The following is a 19,769-nucleotide window of genomic DNA, read 5'->3' on the forward strand; positions in this document are numbered from 1 at the left end:
GAAGCTAAATAATTCCACTTCGAAGGGAAGCCCGGATTCACATCTATTCTGCACTTAAAAAGCCCAAAGTTGCATGCAATGAACCTTTACACCTTGTGCAAACAAAATAACTCAGGATATAATTATTTAATCTATATAACTCTGGAGGAAAGCAGCTCATTGCCTTCTCTCACCTACTACTAGCAAAGGCTGAAAACCATGCAAAACTGGGTGGGGTTCAGTGAAACACATAATTTATAAATAAGAAACAAATATGCAAATCAGGCCAATTTTTCTTAATTTATACAGGTCACAGAATCCACCTTTTCCCAGTCCAGCAGTTGAATTCATGGAAACATAGAATTTGTTTATCCAGAGGGCACAAAGCCCTGGAACTCTGCCCTAATTATTAAATGAGCATTATGGGAGAGGGTGCCTTTTAAATATATATAAAAGCAGCATTGAATTAGGAAGCTTCAACCTCCAAAGTCAGCACCAACGTCTATCTACCATTTGGAGCTGCCTCCCCTGGCTCATCTCAAACGCCGCAGTGAATGCATCGCCCTGAGATCTAACCTATTTCAAATTTATCTATTGACTTTGGGCCCCGGGGGACCTTCTTACCTCTTCATCTGTGCGGATGTAGTTCACGCCGTCTGGCTTCGCTGGAGTCTTGTAGCTGGAAACAAGGAATAAACAATTTACTCGCGGCGTGGAAAGAAGGCTCTTAGATCACTGGTTTTCAAGCATCTGCTGCTGGGAGGACTGTGTGTGTGCTCCCTCACATGATTTTACCTATGTATTTATTTAGAAGAGATCGCAGGGAACATTACAAAGCCGCAGGGTAAAATGCATAGGCTGGTTTGGGGCTCAGAAAGGAAGCACCGTGCTCTGTAGCTGCGGCTTGAACTCTTACAAGCCAGGAGGTCCAAAAAGGTTTCCCCATGATGGCAAATCGAAAGGGCCAAAGTTTCTTTCCACTGCACTGAAATAAGCAGACATGAATTCTGAGAATGCCCATTTGGCGCAATACTAAAGGAGTCCAAGGAGAAGGCAAGACAAAATGCTTACAGGAGTGAAGTTGGGAGGGACGGGAAGGAGAAAGAAAGCTGTGGGCACTAACCCGCCTTTCAGGCAGAACTTGGTGGTTTGGTAGTTTGGCATTTGGCTAGGAGAAAATGCTCCCTAACCCAAGAACAACCTTGCTGAGCTGTGTGCTCTGCACAGTGGGCTCATTTGTGCCTCACTCTCAGCAGACCTGCACCTTCAAACAGCTGCATCATGGGAGAACAGCTGGGGAAAGCAACTTTTTAGAGAGTTTAGAAGAGTTTGTTTCTGTCTTAGTATTGATTATAAAACCAAATAATACACACTTCCTGCTCTTTGTGTTATGTATATGCTCTGAAATTAAACAGAAACATCGAACTGAAGATATACCCAAGCTGGAGCACTTCAACGGCTGCTCTAAGAGTACGGGTGATCTCCAACTCTTAAGCCCCGGCAGCTCGGAAGCCTGAGTCAGTTTTAACAAATCAGATGGGAACAACTTTATCTTTCTCTGGTCACTGCCCCAGGGTCTTCCTTTTCCTCGGGTGTCATTTCCTGTTGTGACTAATTTTAAGCCATCTGCTCCCTTTGGGCTCACTCGCTACTGCAGCTGGTCGCAGGAAAGTTGCCTCATTTCACGTCACCCAGCAGATGCAGTAACGGGAAAGCTGAGCACCAGATGACAGAAATGAAGAAGTCAGGCGTCTGAGCACAAGGTTTCTGCCCAGTGCCAGTAAGTTAAAACTCCTGTGTTCAGAAGCCATGGTTCAAAACTGCACAGGCATAGATTAAGGGGCACAGAGGCCCTGTTGAGAATGGGCCCTGCATCTCCATCCTGCCTCATTTCACTTGTGTGATCCCCACATCCTGACCTGCAGCATTCCAGAAGCCCTGGTTCTCTCAGGATGGGCAAACCTGCTACAGTCAGAGCTTATCCCCCAGCTTCGAAAATCACCATCACCCCCATTTCTTTTGAAGAAGGAATGTGAACACCCACCCAAAGAACAAGGCTGGTACTGGCTTCACAGGGAGATGCTTCATCACAGGTCAGACAATTTGTCCACCTAACCTAGTATTGCCAGCTCTGGCTGGCAGTGTCTCCCCAGGGTTCTCAAGTAGAAAGAGACCTTTCCCATCAGCTGGCAAACAGATCCTTTTAAACTAGAGATTCTTTGAACTGGACCTGAGACTTCCTGCATGCCGAAGAACACACTTACTTCCGGGTTTTGCCGCTCATGCATGTGCAGAAACGCAAGATGACGTCACACGCATGCGCAGAAGCGGTGAATCGCAACCCGCGTGTGCGCAGACACGCCGCTGGGGTTGCACTCTTTTCATGTTGTAAACGGGCCTCCGGAACAGATCCTGCTCACAACCAGAGGTACCACTGTAGCAATATTGCCAAGGACTGTTTCCTTTAATGTTTCTCTCCATTCAAAGTAGGGAGAGTAGGCCATTGCTTGTGCTTGTGCTTGTGCTTCTGTCAAAAGGCCTATGTGAGCTGACTGTCCTGCAGCCATTGGGAGTGCTCCTTTGTTAGAATTCTTTTACCTTGTGTAATGAGCGCTCAGTTCATTGCACCAGATTTGAGGCATTTGCTCTTTAAAGCAGTTGGCCTTACATGCAACCCAGTCCCATGTGTGAATGCAGATTGGCTTTAATCACATGGTCTTTCGCTCCCTCTGCTGAGAGAAAATCACCTGGGGGGGAAAGCAGTGAGATGAGGAATCAGTTGCTTAGGCTTACCTATTTCCATTTTGCTTGTTGTTCACAAATAATCCCTTCCTATATGCGCAGCAGATTCCCACTGTAGTCAGCAAGAGGACAGCGAGGACCACCATGACCCCTCCAACAATCCCAGCAATGTTAAGGTCATCTGGAGGAGAAAAGACAGCCATGAACATCCAACCCCTCCCTATTTGCAGGGGAAAGACTGCATCCTGAACATCAGCAAAAAACCACCCCTGCCCCACTTCCTAGACTCACAGACTTCCATCTCCATCTCCTCGCACCAGGCATCACCCACGGCATTCGTCGCTCTACAGGTGTAACGGCCCGTGTCTCCTTTTTGCACTTCGCTGAAGACCTGCACGGATACAAGTTGTGATTCCCAGTAATAGGTGGTATTTATGAAAGCTTTCCCCAAGCACTCAGTGTGTTTCTTGTACAGTACATTCTATGAGACTGGACCCTTTCAGAATGGGGTGGGGGGTGGTTGGAGGGGGGAGGTCACATATTTGAAGGCTCCTTCCATCAAAAAAACTCCCTGCGTGTAGAAAAAGCAGCACTTAAAAGAGAGGAAGGTTTAAGCCTAGCATGCTTTCTGCATACAGGGACATTTTCTACATGAAGAGCGTGAAATAAATGCATACCCCTCCCATTTTCTTTGCCTCCGTTTCCTTCTTCTCATCTCCCCACTGCACTGAATTATATACCAGGATGGGCTGTCCTCTTGCATTTTGTAAAGCACAATGCATGCCTATGGATGACAGAGTAATACCTATAATATCCCCCCCAATCTGCATTCTGAAATGGCACGGTCCCAGATGTCTGCACCACATGCCTTTCCCCCTCTGAATGCGTAAACTGGCTCTGAACTCTACCTAGAGAATTAGAAGCTACAAGCAGGGCCTGAAACAGAATGTGGCAGTGTGTACCCTTCCTCCTAATGGGAGCATTCGTTTTCAGGGATCCAGACATTGAGCTGTACCCCCTTTCCAAGGCACTCCATTCCATTTCCAACACCTGGTTTTCTTTTCCAATTGACAGGTGAACATTCCAGGGCTACTGACCATGCTTAGTCATCAGTCAGATGCTTTCCCCAGTTTTTGTACTTCTGGAAACCTCTGGGTTCCACAGAGCCTTGCTGGTGATGCCTCCCTCCTGCTTCTCAGTGGCCACTCAAGTTCACCATTATAAAAATTGATGGGGCTGAGACCGAGAGCATAAGAAGCCGATCTGCAGGGAATACAGAACATTCCCCCATCCTGCCAGGTCCATGGAATGCAGGGAGCCCCAGAAATGACCTGGCACTTTGACTGTCTCTACTTGATATGAATAATGGAAGCATTCCCCATGCTGTGTTAGGCCGATGGTCCAGGAACGAACCAACAACCGGTTCTCCCCTGGCAGAAAACTGCTGAGGAAGCCCTCTCTTGCCAAAGTGTAAATTGAGGCTGGCAGAGGACATCGTGAGTGCCTGCTGAAGGGACAGAAGTGTCTCCTACGTTTTGTACCTATATTTAGCACTTGGAAGAACTACTGAACATTTTAAGGAGGGAAAGATCAAAGAGAGGCTGGCAGCTCCTTCGCTCTCTTCGTGTGCAACGTTGGGAAAAAGGTGCTCCGCTACAAATGCTAGTGGAGTTATAGCATCAATTAGTAAAATGGAGAAAATGAATGCCGGCGGTGAGGGCATTTTTTCCTCTCTTGTTAGTGACTGGAACTCAACAGTAACCCAATGAAACAGGCAGGCACTAAGGAAACCTTTCTCCCCCTTTATTTGATGCACAATTAACTTATGGGAGTCGCTGCCACAAAATGAGGTAACAGGTGTGATCATAGACGACTTACAAATAAAAGGACTGGCCAAACTAGTGGAGGGATGGACTATCGTTTAGCTACTATGATAGCCTAACAGAGCCTCCATGCTCAGAGGCAGTCTACCTACAAATACCAGGATGCTGGGGACAAATAACAGAGGAGGATAGCTGGTCTTTGCCATCCTGCTTGTGAGCTTTCACAAAGCATCTGCTGGGGCAGGGAGTCCTCATTGTTTGAAGCAGAATACTGGACTAGATAAAAGTTCACTATGAGCCACCAAGGCAATGCCCTGTCAGTTCCCTCCAGACCCCAAGTGTGATGTATATCAGCCATTATTGCTGAGGTTTGGCCAGCTTGCCATCACCAGCTCCCATTAGGAACACAGGAAGTTGCCTTATACTTTTTCATGCCCCTAGTCCACCTAGCTCTGTATTGTCTACACTGACTGGCAGCATCTCTCCAGTGTTTCAGACAGCGCTACCTGGAGATGCCGGGGCTTGAACCTGGTGCCTCCCGCATGCAAAACAGATGCTCTACCACTGAGATATGACCCTTCTCCAAAAGTGAAACACTGCTCTGAGTGACAGCCATCAAAGCAGCAACTTGAGTGCCTATATGGTTCTTTGGCCAGGCTGGGTAGAGCTGAAAGGGCCTGAGTGCAACAACATCTGGAGGGTACCAGTCTGTAAAAGGCTGACCTAAACCATAAGAATAAGCCATTAGTACAAAGAGCTTTCTTTTAGAAACAGATTTTCTTTTCTTTTTAATTTCTGAACGAGGATTCTACATAAAATATAACAGCACCCAGTCTTGCAGCATTATAATATGCGTTCTGGTACGCATTAAAAAGGTAACGATTTCTGGAAAAAGGAAAAAACTCTACAGAAATAATCTCTCCTCCCGCCCCCCAGCATCTGTTAATCTAGCGATTTGTGCTATTTCTAAAGTTCTTAACTACCATCCCAAAAAGGTGGACGGCAACACGATATACCGTCATTCAGTCAGAAATGAATTTGCAGCCACCGAGAAATAATATATTTTAGGTTTTGCGCTTGAAACAAGCTGGTTTCTTAAGAATAAGCATATTTCTTATTAATGATACTAATTTGCCTCTGGATTTGAAGCTTCTGTGCTCCCTTGCACACTCAAATGATACGTTGTGCAATAAAGCACCTGGTAAAAATATATTTTGGATTTATAGGACAAACTGAGGTGCCTCTAAAATGCACGAGGGGGCACTATTAAAATGGCTGGCTGCCCAATTTTCTGTGATTTTTTAAAAAATATTGTGGGGAAAGATCTATGTTCGAGGCCAGGTGGTTGGTTAAAACAACAACCCCGCTTGGCCTCAAGTTTCTGTCACCAGGCATAGAGAAGCAGACTGTTTTTTTCCAAATATCATCAACCATGAACCATCAGTCATAAATGTACAAACTTCCCATCCCATATATGAGAAAGCAGCTGAACACACCCATCCTTAAACAGGCAAAAACTTAAGCCAGACCAACTGCAAAGCAGGAAAAAGAGTTGCTACCATCTTCCTGCTTTGCTTTGCTTTGCTTTGCTACAGCTCTCCTCTGGAGGGAGTGGAAAGATGTTGGAGTATCCCTGGAGGAGGATCCTGGACCCACCCACAGCTGATTTGCAATAGCTGGCCTGAAACCAGCCTTATGTGTGGAGCAGGAGGTTAAAAAGGGAATAAAATAGTTGTTTATCTGCTAATTAGTGGGTCAGAGCATTGTTTGTTTATTATCTGAGCGTAGTTTGTATGGCGGGTGTGTTCTTTCATAAATGTTAACATTAGGCAATATATTGATGATGTATTGTACAACCCTTCCCCCCCAATTCTTCCCTTCCCTTATGGTATTGTGGGTGGGTGGGTGTGGCTTGGAGACCTTGGGGTGAGAAGCGACTATTAAGTTTAATAAATACGTTAATTAAACAGTCCCTCTGAAACTCATTTTCCAAGAAAAAAAAATGATTGTGCAAATCAAGTATGTCTGGGTACACATTTATGCACATCAGCCATATTACTTGTAACATTGTGAGCATCATAGGTAAAGGTAAAGGTGAAGGACCCCACTCCTCATTGAAAATTTCCATTTCAGTGAATGTCTGAACAGGCTAATAGCATTACAGTGGTGCCTCGCAAGACGGAATTAATTCGTTCTGCAAGTTTTTTCTTCTTGCGAGTTTTTCGTCTTGCGAAGCACGGTTTCCCATAGGAATGCATTGAAAATCAATCAATGCGTTCCTATGGAGACCGTCCGGGGACAGAGGGGAAGTGCCGCGCGCCTTCCCCTCTGTCCTCGGACCTGTTTAAAGCAAGGGGCGGCGGGGAGAAGATTGCTTCCCTCCGTTGCCTGCCCCGCAAGCTCCGGGGATAGCGGGGAAGCGCAGTGCGTCTTCCCCGCTGTCCTCGGACCTCTTTTGAAGCAAGGGGCGGCAACGGGGAGAAGATCGCTTCTCCCCGTTGCCAGCCTCGCAATCTCCCCGGACCCCTTTTGAACCAAGGGGCGGCAACGGGGAGAAGCGATTCTCCCCGCTGCCCCTTCCCTTGCTTTAAAACAGGTCCGGGGACAGAGAGGAAGGCGCGCGCCTTCCCCTCTGTCCCCGGAGATTGCGGGGCAGGCAACGGGGAGAAGCAATCTTCTCCCCGCCGCCCCTTGCTTTAAACAGGTCCGGGGACAGAGGGGAAGGTGCACGCCTTCCCCTCTGTCCCCGGAGCTTACGGGGCAAGCTTCGTTTTGCGAAGCAAGCCCATAGGGAGATGCGTCTTGCGAAGCGGCTAAGAAAACGAAAAACTCCTTCGTCTAGCGAGTTTTTCGTCTTCCGAGGCGTTCGTCTTGCGGGGCACCACTGTATAATTAGGGGTGAACAGAAGACCATCCAATTCAGGGGTGGCTAAACTGTGCCCCTTCAGATGTTGCTGAACTACAACTCCCATAATCCTTGGCCACTGACAGTGCTTGATAGGGCCAACAGGACTTTTGGTTCACAACATCTGGAGGGCACCAACATTGGCTAACCCTGATCCAATCCAACACACTGCCCAAAAGATAGGACAATCCACCCTTCCTCTGCCTGCCTTCTGTGTGAGACTTACCAACGTGCCCGTTTTTGTGTTCACAGTGAAGGAGGAATTCTGGAATTTGGAGCTGGTTTTGGAGTCAAGAGGCAAAGTTTCACCATTACGGTACCATTTGTAAGTTGGTTCGGGGAAGCCTTCCTTTTCCTGGCAGTGGAGAGTAGCAGATTTACCCACGGGCACTGACTGGGGCACTCGGCACTTTGGGGCCACTGGTTTCACTGTTGGGGAAAGAGATGTCCACTAGGTAAGTCAGACTGGTTAATCATTTGCCACTATTCACATCCCACCCAACATGTGTTTCATTCATCCCTTCATGCTGAATAGAGTAGAAGCTAAACCGCTCCAAGTCGGTTACAAAATAAACACAAAGCAGCACCACTCCAATGAACACTGCAAAAAACATGCACAATGCTTGGGTGTGGTTTTGCCCCCCAGTCTCGTAAGCCAGAGAGCAGGGCAGCAACAGAGCAAGGCAGAGACAGGCCACAGCTGCAGGCCTCACTCTGCGCTGTAATTAGCCCCACAGATCACACCAAGCCGGCTCTCAAGAAGCATGATCTGAGAGGATTGGGAAATTGGTGATTGGTTGATTTTTAGCACATTATAAGATCAAGCTGCTTTAAATAATAACAACAATAATGGCTCCCTGCTCCTGGTCTCAGAAGCTAGGAAGATATCAAGGCTGAATAGGGGACCAACATAGCAAGCTTGCCAGGCATCAACTGCTGTCTCACTGTCCATTTGGCATCCATCAGCCCTTATCACAAAGCGGCAGAGCAGAAGTTCTGCAGCTGAGCTCCTGGGACTTCGGGTTAAGAGGATTCTCAGGTGACAGGGCTGGGAGAAACCTCCCCTTGAGACTGGGAAGACTCTTCTGCTTAAAGTAGACAGCGCCATTTTAGTCCTCTACCGAGATAAATTCCCAAATTAAATCTTCTTACATCCGACATTCTCTTAGTGTAATTTCAGATTTTATAAAGTTAAATAAGTCTACTCACACTAAGGGTTCCGCTCTTATGATTTTGGAGGTCTGTCGCTTTTTTCAGAGAGAGCCAGAGGCATCGTAGTACAGGGTCGTTGCTTTCCCTTTTGTGCTAGCGGTCTCGCCGCTTCGGGATCTTCCACCCCCCCCCCCCGAAAAAACAGCGAACCGCATCCGCACGGCTGGGTATCTTTCCCCCAAGGGATTCCCCCCTTGGGATTTCTGGGGGGGCACAGTGCCTTTGCGACACCCCCAAGCCCCTGTATTACTCGGAAAACTCCGCCAGAGTTTTTCCGCGCTCCCTTTCTGCTCGCGACGGAAACCGGAAGTCTAAAAAGCTGCATCTTAAGGGGAAATGCATTGAAAAGCACTGGAAAAGCCATAGTTTATGGGAAAATTGCTTACAAAATGTGTACAATTAAATGCAGGCTTTTTGTGCCTTTTGAAAAATCTGCACATAACGGGATGTGAAGGTCTATGACTGAGCGCCAGCAGGAATGAAACAGGATGGAACAAAGCCATTCCTAGCACCAAGTGATTTGAACAAAAGGCATCGAATCCCTGTGTAGGTGCACAGTGTGAGGATATTTAGGCTTATACCATGAACTGTCAGGTTGATGTTGATCTCAGCTCCAATATGTGTGTCTTCAGGAGCCGCAACCTCGCACCGGTAGATGCCTTTATCTGCACGGGTCACATTGTGGATGATTAGTGATGTCCTCCCATGGAGCTCTGCACGGTCCACCCAGTCTCCTACAGAAAGGCAAGGAAGAAGGGTGGAAGGTGTCCCCTGATACATCCGGCCCCCTGGAAATCTTAGTTAGCCCTCATAGCTCACAAAGACTTAAGTGGAAACAGCAAAAAGTTCTAGGCACCCATCTGCTTTTTGAAACTTTGAACAGAAAGTTGCTCGGGGTTCAAATGAAACCTCAAGAAGAAAATTGCTGCAAACATTTCCTACCCTGCATCTTGTGATCAAAATACACATAGCTTGTGTCCTTGCCCGCAATTTTCTTCCATTCAATCCTAGGATTGACTGTCTTGGTGGAAGTGATGATGCAGGAAAGCTCAGCACCTGCAGCAGGAACACACACAAGCACGGATTAAGAAGGAACATCTTGTCATTTATGTAGCCTTTCCAGGGAAAAGCCTTGCCCGGTGAAGCCAAGAACCTCGCCTTCCATCTGCCTCCCAAGTGGAGAAAAATCTGCTGAAACTCAGAAGCTGCTGGACGGGAGATTGTGGACCCGAGCCAGCAAGTGAGCAGCCAACACAGATAGCAACTACTGGGAGAAAATACAAAAACAGTAGTCTAGTTCATGCCAACAATTTCTTGCAACTGGCTGGACATGCTGGGTGTGAGGTGACAGAGAGGGGTGTCTCTTAAAAAAATCAGAGGGTTGGGGTTTGGGAGAAAGTGTGCGGGGTGGGGTGGGGTGGAACTCTCATTTTATTATAACATTTATGTATTGCCCCTTAAAGGCATAGGAGCCCTGATGAAGTTGCAATTCGGAACTGTTTGGTTCCTGCAAGCACTGGCGGGGTTGGCCAGTGTGGTGCTGGTCTGCAGCTCCACGGGCAATTCTGGCTGAGGCTGATGGGAGGTTGAAGTCCATCTGGAGGGCACCACATTGGCTGCTCCTGTCCCAATGAGTAGCTTGATGGCACCTGACAATGTTTGGCACTGAAGCAAAGTAGGATCAGGCCTGGTTAACATCCAGGTGAAGACTGGCTTTCCTCACCATCCAGTTCTTCAGAAGGGTCATAACTCAGTGACAGAATACATGTTTTGCATGCAAAAAGTCCCAGGTTCATATCCAGGCAGGGGTGAGGAAGACTTCTGGTTCAGTTTACACACAAGCCAAGGCATGACTTGGTGCAGAAGCATGGACTCCTGGAGAGTAGATCACAGTAACTTCAGCCTTCTTCCAATACTGCTTCTGTTGCACTGGTGTGAGCCAAGAATTGCTTTGGCTTAGGCTGCCATCCGAACCGAGGCTCGTGATTTGTCCCCAACCCAGAACAAACTTTGGTTGCAGCTTGTGGTTTATCAGGAACAAGACGAACCATGAATCTGGTTTCGGCCTACACACTAAGCCAAGCCATGGCTTGGCTCACAGCAGCAGCAGGACCAAAAGGGGAGCAAAGCGGCCACTATCTCCTCTCCAGGAGCCCCCATGTTTGTGCTAAGCCGTGTTTTGACTTTCTTTCAGAGACTGTGAACAGCTCTGCTGTTCAGTGTAGACAATATTAAGCTATATGGAACAAAAGTATTGACCGAAAAAGGAGCTTCCAATGTTTCTTTGCCTTGCCACACTTACGGTAAAATTCCTGCACCACAGGGTTCAAGTCAGTGGAAAACAGCTCTACGGCCAAGATTCTGTAGCCTATGAAAAACAAACAAGCGGCAGCATAAGAAACAAGAAAGGCACCTCATACATTTCTGGCCTGGAAACATTCACTTGAAGCTCTCCACCACCCCATCAAATCCCTGAAAATAAAAAAGGGGGCAAGTTTAGCAAAATCTGTTGTAATCCTTGCTGAACCACCTACTCAGATTTATATTTAGCAGGGTTAGGGTGGTGGTAGTTATGTACAATTATATGATTCTGCTCTGCAACAGGTGGCCCAATACTAATTTAATAGAAGATAAATGATTGACTTCTCTTCCACTTAAAGATATAGTAGCAGGAAAATAATTGTTCTACAATATGTCATCAACAGTTCAAATTAGACCTCAGCACCTGCAGGGTGTGAAATAGCAGTCTGTGCACTGCATGATGCCTTAGGTGGTCATGCATTTATATTGGGTGTGAAATGTTGTTTAGCCTGGCAGACCAGGTCCTTAGCTCCCCAACCGGACATCAGGAAACTCGCTTCCTTTGCTGTGCAGCTTAAGTTTAAGCCATGCTGCAAAGGAGGATCCCAGCTGATCCAAGCAAGGCTTGATCACAGCATTCAAGCCAGGCTTTTGGCGGGAAAAGGTGGTTGGGATTGATAGCTGATGGCATCCAACAACATCTAGAAGGTCACAGGCTCCTCATCCCTTGGTTACAGGAACCTGATGTAGATACCTCACTGAAGCTAAGCAGGTCTAAATCTGCTTATCTAGGAACCCCAAGTATACCACCCTTTTGTTCCATCGTGGTAGAAGTAGGATGTAAATGTAACAAATGGGGGGGGGGGGTGAATTAGAAGATGGAAGCGAAGAAGGCAGCCAGCACTGTATTAATGTATGCTCAGCACTTCAAAAACAGGCTCCAGGCCACACAGAAGCTCCTTTCATTCCTCCAGCTTTGATTCCAATCTACGACTTAAGAGAATCTGTCTTTTTTTATACCCTCACTTTCCTCCCCCTTCTGAGGTAAATACATCTCGCTAATCCCAGCAAAAATCCAAGGCATTAAAGCAACTCGCTGAAAAGAAGCCCCAGAGTAAGCAGAGGAAAATCCCTCTGAACTCCTCCTGACATTTTTACAAAGATGTCACCACAGAGACCAGGCAAGGAGAGAGGCCGTTTTGCTCACTGTATTCCACATGTTTTCTCCCGAAGGGAGGCTGCCAAGCAAACACTCTTCTGACCTAAAGAGTTACATAGTGCTTTTTGGAGAGCTTGAGCAACTTGCCAACTCTGGTGGTGAATCTGTGGTGAAATCCCAGCAAGGGGGGCAGGAGATTTGTGTCCGGCATTTCCTCCTAAGAAGCTCAAGGCAGCCTAGCTGGGTATCTTCCCCCTCTTTCCCTCTATTTATTTTCACAATACCCTTGTGTGAGGTACATTAGGTGGGGAGTAGAGCTGGGCGATGTACTGATAAATTGTCTGAATCTGGTATGGCGTTCAGATCGCGATACTGGTTGTCAGGCAATTTGAACTGGCAATGCATTGCAGCTCAAATGGCCTGCAGATGACAAAGGTGCAGAAAGACAGACAGACAGACAGACAGACAGACAGACAGACAGACAGACGGAGCCTGTGGGCGAGCACCTTCACGGACTCCGTATGCCTGCCTGCACCTTTCAAATGCCACAAGTCTCTTTTTTATTTTTGCCACGAACAGTCCAATATGACTTATTCTCTGGTAATAATATATTCATTATCCAATAGCTGTGAGGATGGAGTGAAGAGCCACTACTGCAGAACACCCCAAGTCCTACTTAGCGCAACCTGAGAACCTCTAAGGCAAGGGAGTCTAGCGCTGCTCGATCTCTGGTTGCTTCAGTTTAGAGCACACCCAAAGTGTGACAGAGTCACAGGATCACTGGACACAGTGCAGCTCATTGCTCTTTTGGCTGCTGCTCTGTGGGCAGCGCAAGCGCCTTTCAGAAAGAGTGAGTGATACAAATCAAGGCATCCAGGCCATGTCAAACTGGACACGCATGCACATCAACGTTTTTTGCAGTGACTTGCTCCAACAACTGTCCTGTGGCATTGAAAGCACTGGCATGAGAACACTGACTTGTCCCTTTCTGCCTGGATCCACCCCAGAACCATAGCTGTCAACCTTCCCTTTTTTTGTGGGAAATTCCCTTATTCCAGTGCTGTTTCCCGCTGCTATCCCAGATTGTTAGATATCCTGTAGACTGTCCCCGGGACAGGTGAGGCTGCTGATCCCTTATTTTCAAGGCTGCTGATCCCTTATTTTCAAATTTGAAAGTTGACAGCTATGCCCAGAACGCAAAAGTTTTTGAACCAGCTCTTGCATGGCATTACATTTTAAATTCAATTACTCTAAACTGTTGAGCAGGCCAGCTCTTACCTGCCCCCAGAGGTACTATCTAAGCTTAGTACTGACAGCACCCAGCAAATAAGAAGTGTGTTGCAGCCCCTCCTATCAGATCCCATCTAGGTATTGGGTGCACTGCAAAGATTACAGGGTGGATCCCTTGTTCAGGGTCGTGGCAAGGATGAAAGTCGGGGGACCCACCTTGAAATATAAGATGCAATACATAAATTAATGTAATACATAAATTAAAAATTCTCACTATGGACTGAATCACCCCTTGCTCAGCAAGAGCAAAGGACTACCGCTTACAAACGAACAACCACATAGGAAACAGACAGTCACCCTGTACACTGATAAGGAGTTATAAAAAGCCCACCCTCCCACTACAGCCCAGCAGCTTCAAGAAAACACCCCATCCATCTTTGCTGCAATTACAGGACACCCACACTTGCAAGATTTTTATTTTTACCACCCACACGCAGCAGCAGGACACAATCAGAGGCACGCGTTTCTCTCTGCTTGCTTGTGATGGAGGCAAGGACCCCACAGGGCCCTGCCAAACAATTAAAAAAATAAAAACCTGTCAACAGGTGGCAAGACACGCATGCAACAAGAGAGGGCAAGAACCTGCCAAGCAATGAGCAAAAAGTTTGTTGTGGCATCCTCCTCTGCTCCTTCTCCCATCCTTCCCTTTTCACATACATATGTAAAAAAAAACCAAAAAACTGCCTTGCTGAACCCACCAGGTTAGATCTCCAAATACAGCTGGCCAGATGCTCCGAAAGCTCATTAGCAAGGCATGCAGGCAACAGGCGCTACACCAGCCTCATCTGACTCTCCTTTTGCAAGCAGAAACTCCTCTACCAGTATATCTTGTACTGTCCACCCTCCTTTTTTTGCTTTTTTTATTTTGTTAATGCTACTGCCTCCTTTCCTCCCCCACCCATGCACTAGGGTTGCTGATGGGAAGCAGGAGGGATTGGGCAGATGGCAACAATAAGGGTCAGCGGCCGGAAACATCAAGGGAGACAATGGATTTCCCCCCAGTTTTGTTTAGTTTTCTCACATGCAAACACAGCATCCCCCCAACCCGGCTCATTGGTTTCTTTTTGTACTGGGGGGGGGGGGGCGGGAATCTGAACAGCTAGGATCAGGAGAAAGGAAAATTCCAATTACATGCAAGAGAAATCGACCAGATGAGTATCAGTTTTGGGTCACACCTGACAGGATCTGAAAAGGGGCTAGTAGCTCTTGGTGGAAATCTGTGGGGGGGATATTTGGGGAGGGGCTTCTTTCACTATTCAGACCCTCAGCCAGTGAAAAACGTAGGGGGGGGGGGAACAAAGATAATGGTGGCACTTTTCCCTCCACCCTTTTTGCTGGTTCACACACATATATGTAAATTCCTTGTGGTTTGCAACATTCAGTGGTGCCTTATATATGTAAACGTGCCATCCCTGTGGTGTTGTGGTAAATTTCCAAGTGCTCATCATGCCAGCCCCCACAGCCAGGCCGCTAAAGAGAGTCCCAAAAAAATTAGGCAGATGTGCTGATATGTTGATGCATGCACACAAACAAGATACACACCCAAAGCACAGCAGCACATAGCACAATATCCAGTTTATTAGGGTCAGTAGACTGCAATTTTAAACACAATGTTGCTTACTTCTGGGCTGCCATAGGTTCAACTTGAAAAAGCACATGGAGCTTCAAATGTAACCTTTAGCTTTTAATTGGAAATGCAAACCATCTTGCAAAGACTGTTACTATTTAAGTTGGTAGCACAAAAGGAAATAAATGTACAGCCTCCGATTACTATTTTCTCCATTCTCCCAATGTGTTCTATGCTCATCTCACAAATAACAGTAAAACATGAAAGCCTCATTATCACCTCACTCATTTTCCAGGGCCCAGAAAGTCTGTAAATCATCCCGATATTCCAGAAGATGCTCTGATAGGTCACATAATCACTCCTGCTCTGAAAAAAACACGTCCTGGAATCAGTATCCCCACCCCACCCCCAGTCTTGCGATTGCAATCCAATATACCACCGGCCATCACAGTTCAAACACCATAAACGAAATGAAACTTTCATGTTACCTTCTAAGCCAGTGTTTCCCAACCTTTTTTGGGCAAAGGCACACTTGTTTCATGAAAAAAATCTCGAGGCACACCACCATTAGAAAATGTTTAAAAAATTAACTCTGTGCCTATATTGACTATATATACAGTGGTGCCCCGCAAGACGAATGCCTCGCAAGACTGAAAACCCGCAAGACGAAAGGGTTTTCCGTTTTTTGAGGCACTTCGCAAGATGAATTTCCCTATGGGCTTGCTTCGCAAGAAGAAAGCCTATAGGGAAATCTCCGGGGACCTCTTTTAAATGCTGGCGGTGGGGAGCAAAGCCTTCCCCCCCTCCGGCCTTCAGAAGAGGTCCAGGAAGGCCGGCGGGGGCCGAAAGGCTTTGCTTCCCACCGCCAGCATTTTAAAAGCAGTCCGGGATAGCAGGGAAGCGCTTCCCGCTATCCTGGACGGCTTTTGAAGGCAGGCGGGGGGAGCAAAGACTTTTGTTCCCCCGCCCGCCTTCAGAAGAGGTCCAGGACCTCTTCTGAAGGCGGGCGGGGGGCAAAAGTCCTTGCTCCCCCCCTGCCTGCCTTCCCGGGAGAGCGGAGAAAAGCAGCGTGTTTCTCCGCTGTCCTGGACGGCTTTTGAAGGGGGGGAGCAAAGACTTTCCGCTCTCCTGGGAAGGCAGGCACGGGGGAGCAAAGACCTTTGCCCCCCGCCCGCCTTCAGAAGAGGCCCTGGACCTCTTCTGAAGGCGGGCGGGGGGCGAAAGTCTTTGCTCCCCTCTGCCTGCCTTCAAAAGCTGTCCGGGACAGCGGAGAAACACGCTGCGTTTCTCCACTCTCCCGGGAAGGCAGGCAGGGGGGAGCAAAGACTTTCACCCCCCGCCGGCCTTCAGAAGAGGTCCTGGACCTCTTCTGAAGGCAGGCGGGGGGCAAAAGTCTTTGTCCCCCCTGCCTGCCTTCCCGGGGGCTTTTAAATCGCCCCGGGACAGCGGAGAAGTCCTCCGCTGTCCCGGGGCGATTTTTAAATGCTGGCGGTGCACTTCTTGCAGCCGGGTCCCAGGCCCAAGCTGGGCGGGCGAAACCCCGACGGATGCCGGCCTGAGGCGCGCCTAACCCTGCCCCGCCGCAGGGTCGAGGCCTAGCCCTCCTCCAACTGCCCTGCTCCCCGTGCCCGTTTCCTCCGAGGTAAGTGGCTCCAGTGGAGCTGCCTCCCGCCGCGCGCGGACTGGGCGCCCCGGGAAGGCGCAGCGGCGCCCCGACCGCCCCTCTCCGCCTGCGCTCACTCCTCAGCCGGGCCAGCGGAGCACCGCCTGCCCAGCACCCGCCACCCAATCGCGCGTCCTGGCGGCGGGAGGAGGGGGCGGCGTCGGCGCCCGGAGCCTGTGAGCCGAGGCGATGTGGGCCGGGCCTAAGCGCTGCCTCTGCCGTCGTTGCTGCCGCTGCTGCCGCCACCGCCATAATGCTTGTTTGCTTTCAATGAGTGTGCCCTCCCACGGCACACCAGACAACTTCTCGCGGCACACTAGTGTGCCGCAGAACACCGGTTGGGAAACACTGTTCTAAGCAAGGCTTTTCGATTAAGGTAGCTTATGCATTCATCTGCCAATCACCAAATGCATCATGAAGGACAGGGAAATCAAGTGTGAACTATAAAAAGCAAAGGTAGCCATGTTGTCCCATAAGGGGGGGGAAACCCAAAATCAACAGTTGGGCGATGTTTTCTTGCCCAGTTGCGGATTTTGGAAGTTTTATCCAAAAGATAAAGATAAAGATCCAAAAGATGTCATTAGTCTGCTTCAGCTCAGATGGGCAAAATGCATTCCTGCCTGTGGCAGCACTTCGCAGGATAAACTCTCTCACACACAGCAAAATGCGAAAGCGGAATGTCTTCAGTTCAAGGACAATGATCCTGTACATTTCTGGCTTTTCAATATTCGTTAGTGTGTGCCTGAGTTCCAAGCAATAACGAAGGACTAAAATGTCAACGTTTAATCCCCAATTCCTATGCGTACTAACCTCTTGCATCCCTTTTTCTACCCATCACAATGATGGAATCGCAAAGTGTCAGTGCCGGACTGCAAGGCTGCAACTTCTCCCTCTCTGGGGTAAAATACAAGATGCAAAGCTTAAAGGGGTCAGCATTCTTGGGCATCTGCCAATGCCTGCCCCAAGCCCCCCTCGTGTTACTTTTTTCTAACCCTTAAGTCCAATCAGCGTGAGGCAGCTGGGTCTAGCCACCTTTCCATTTCCCACAATGTCCCTGTCCTAGCATCACTCTGGTGCATTAAGCTGCCACCCCCTACAGGTAAGGCTACCAAAGATAAGTTTACCCAGAGTCCGCAGCATTATTATTACTTTAAATCAAGAGTGGCAATACTCACTGGCATTAATCATGTTCAAATAACTGTGCACACATGCACATACACATTTTGTAGTGTGGGAATCAAAGCTGGCCCATTCTCACATGAGGTGGTAAAAAACACAGGTCTTGGGGTTTGCACTGCAAAATTACATGCCCCTCCCCCAAGCCTCCCGCAAATACAGTGGTACCTCGGGTTAAGAACTTAATTCGTTCTGGAGGTCCATTCTTAACTTGAAACTGTTCTTAACCTGAAGCACCACTTTAGCTAATGGGGCCTCCTGCTGCCATTGCACCGCCGGAGCACAATTTCTGTCCTCATCCTGAAGCAAAGTTCTTAACCCGAGGTACTATTTCTGGGTTAGCGGAGTCTGTAACCTGAAGTGTATGTAACCTGAAGCGTATGTAACCTGAGGTACCACTGTACAAAATCATATTGAAGGGAAGAGGAAGGGCTGTAGTGTGTGTGTGTGTGTGTGTGTGTGCGCGCGCGCACACACACACACACACACACACACACACACATGCAAAGATCTTTTCTGGGCTCTTTTGTTGTCTGGAAAATATTACAAATCAGATATTCATGCCAAGAACCAGAAATCCATCAGAATAATCTATGATAGGAACATCAACAGCAGGAAAAGAAATTGTTAGGAAACAAAAAGAGCTTTCAAACTGAAAGAACTTGGGAAAATGAAAAGTATTTCCTACTCAGTTGTGGACCCCACCCCTCCTGACACTCCTATATTAGGGCTGTGTTCCCTGCCAGAAATCCCATAATTAGTCTAGCATGAAAGGAGTTAAAAACTGCCTCACCAAAGCGAAGTCAAAACAGAGCATTTAGCAATAGAGACAAATTCTTCCAAATCCTCAAGCTCCTTGTCCCCTTGCTCTCTCCTGCTATTTTTAGCCTAGTGTTTTCCAAATGTGCCAAGTGTTCCTTATGTTATCACTGTCAGAGGCCCCCTTTTCCCACAGTCACTCGGCTCGCGCCCTGGGATGAAGCAAAACTACCCCTGCATTCATGGTTTGGCCTCAAATGTTGAGGTGCCGTCATTCCTTCATTGTGAGCAAAGGGCATTTCAGCAAATCCACATCAGCGATTTGATCACGTTTATTTGACAGTTAATTCTAAATGCATGCATAACCCCAGTCAGCAACTAATTATTAACCTGGCCACGTTTTGAATTGTAAAGGGATCATAGGAAGCTGCATTATACTGAGCAAGACCACTGATCTATCTAGACCAGTACTGCCCACACTGATTGGCAGCCGCTCTCCAGGATTTCAGGCAAGGGACCTTTCTATTCCTATCTTATTAATTTATTGCATTGCATTGCATTGCATTGCATTGCATCCTTTTCTCCAAGGACCTCAAGGCGATGTACGTGGTCCCTCCCTCCTCATTTAATCCCCACAACAACCCCGTGACGTAAGTTAGGCTGAGAGACAGTGACTGACCCAAGGTCACCCGCTGAGCTTTGTGGCCAGAGTGGAGATCTGAGCTCTGGTCTCCCAGGATTTTAACCACTACATCACACTGGATCTCTGGAGATGCCAGAGATCCAACCTGGGACTTCCTGCATGCAAAGCACTAAGTTGCAGCCTTCCTCAGGACAGCTGAAGAGCAGACACAGCTGCCAACTGAGTCATTCTCACACGAACTGAAGTGGCACAAAGAGCCAGTGTGGTGTAGTGGTTAAGATGGGAAAAACGTAATCTGGGGAACCGGGTTTGCATCTCCGCTCCTCCACATGCAGCTGCTGGGTGACCTTGGGCCAGTCACACTTCTCTGAAGTCTCTCAGCTCCACTCACCTCACAGAGTGTTTGTTGTGGGGGAGGAAGGGAAAGGAGAATGTTAGCTGCTTTGAGACTTCTTAAGGGGAGTGAAAGGCGGGATATCAAATCCAAACTCTTCTTCTTCTTTTTCTTCCCACCACGAACAGCAACGGTGTTTTTGGCACAGAGGCCTCC

General features: G+C 48.0%; 1 protein-coding gene across 1 annotated transcript in view; it reads right to left on the reverse strand.

Annotated features, from left to right (window-relative positions):
- The window catches only part of JAM3 (junctional adhesion molecule 3), a 42,030-nt gene that overhangs the window by 5,940 nt on the left and 16,321 nt on the right, over positions 1 to 19,769 (reverse strand). The window contains exons 2-8 of the mRNA XM_081843232.1: positions 10,964 to 11,029; positions 9,604 to 9,717; positions 9,243 to 9,395; positions 7,676 to 7,878; positions 3,013 to 3,112; positions 2,773 to 2,902; positions 604 to 658 (exon numbers count right to left, since the gene is read on the reverse strand). Of these exons, the coding sequence (XP_081699358.1) occupies positions 604 to 658; positions 2,773 to 2,902; positions 3,013 to 3,112; positions 7,676 to 7,878; positions 9,243 to 9,395; positions 9,604 to 9,717; positions 10,964 to 11,029 (821 nt within the window). The remainder of the gene's footprint in view (positions 1 to 603; positions 659 to 2,772; positions 2,903 to 3,012; positions 3,113 to 7,675; positions 7,879 to 9,242; positions 9,396 to 9,603; positions 9,718 to 10,963; positions 11,030 to 19,769) is intronic.

This window comes from Podarcis erhardii (assembly GCF_964252035.2).
Source record: "Podarcis erhardii genome assembly, chromosome: 16".
NCBI classification, from domain to species: Eukaryota; Metazoa; Chordata; class Lepidosauria; order Squamata; family Lacertidae; genus Podarcis; species Podarcis erhardii.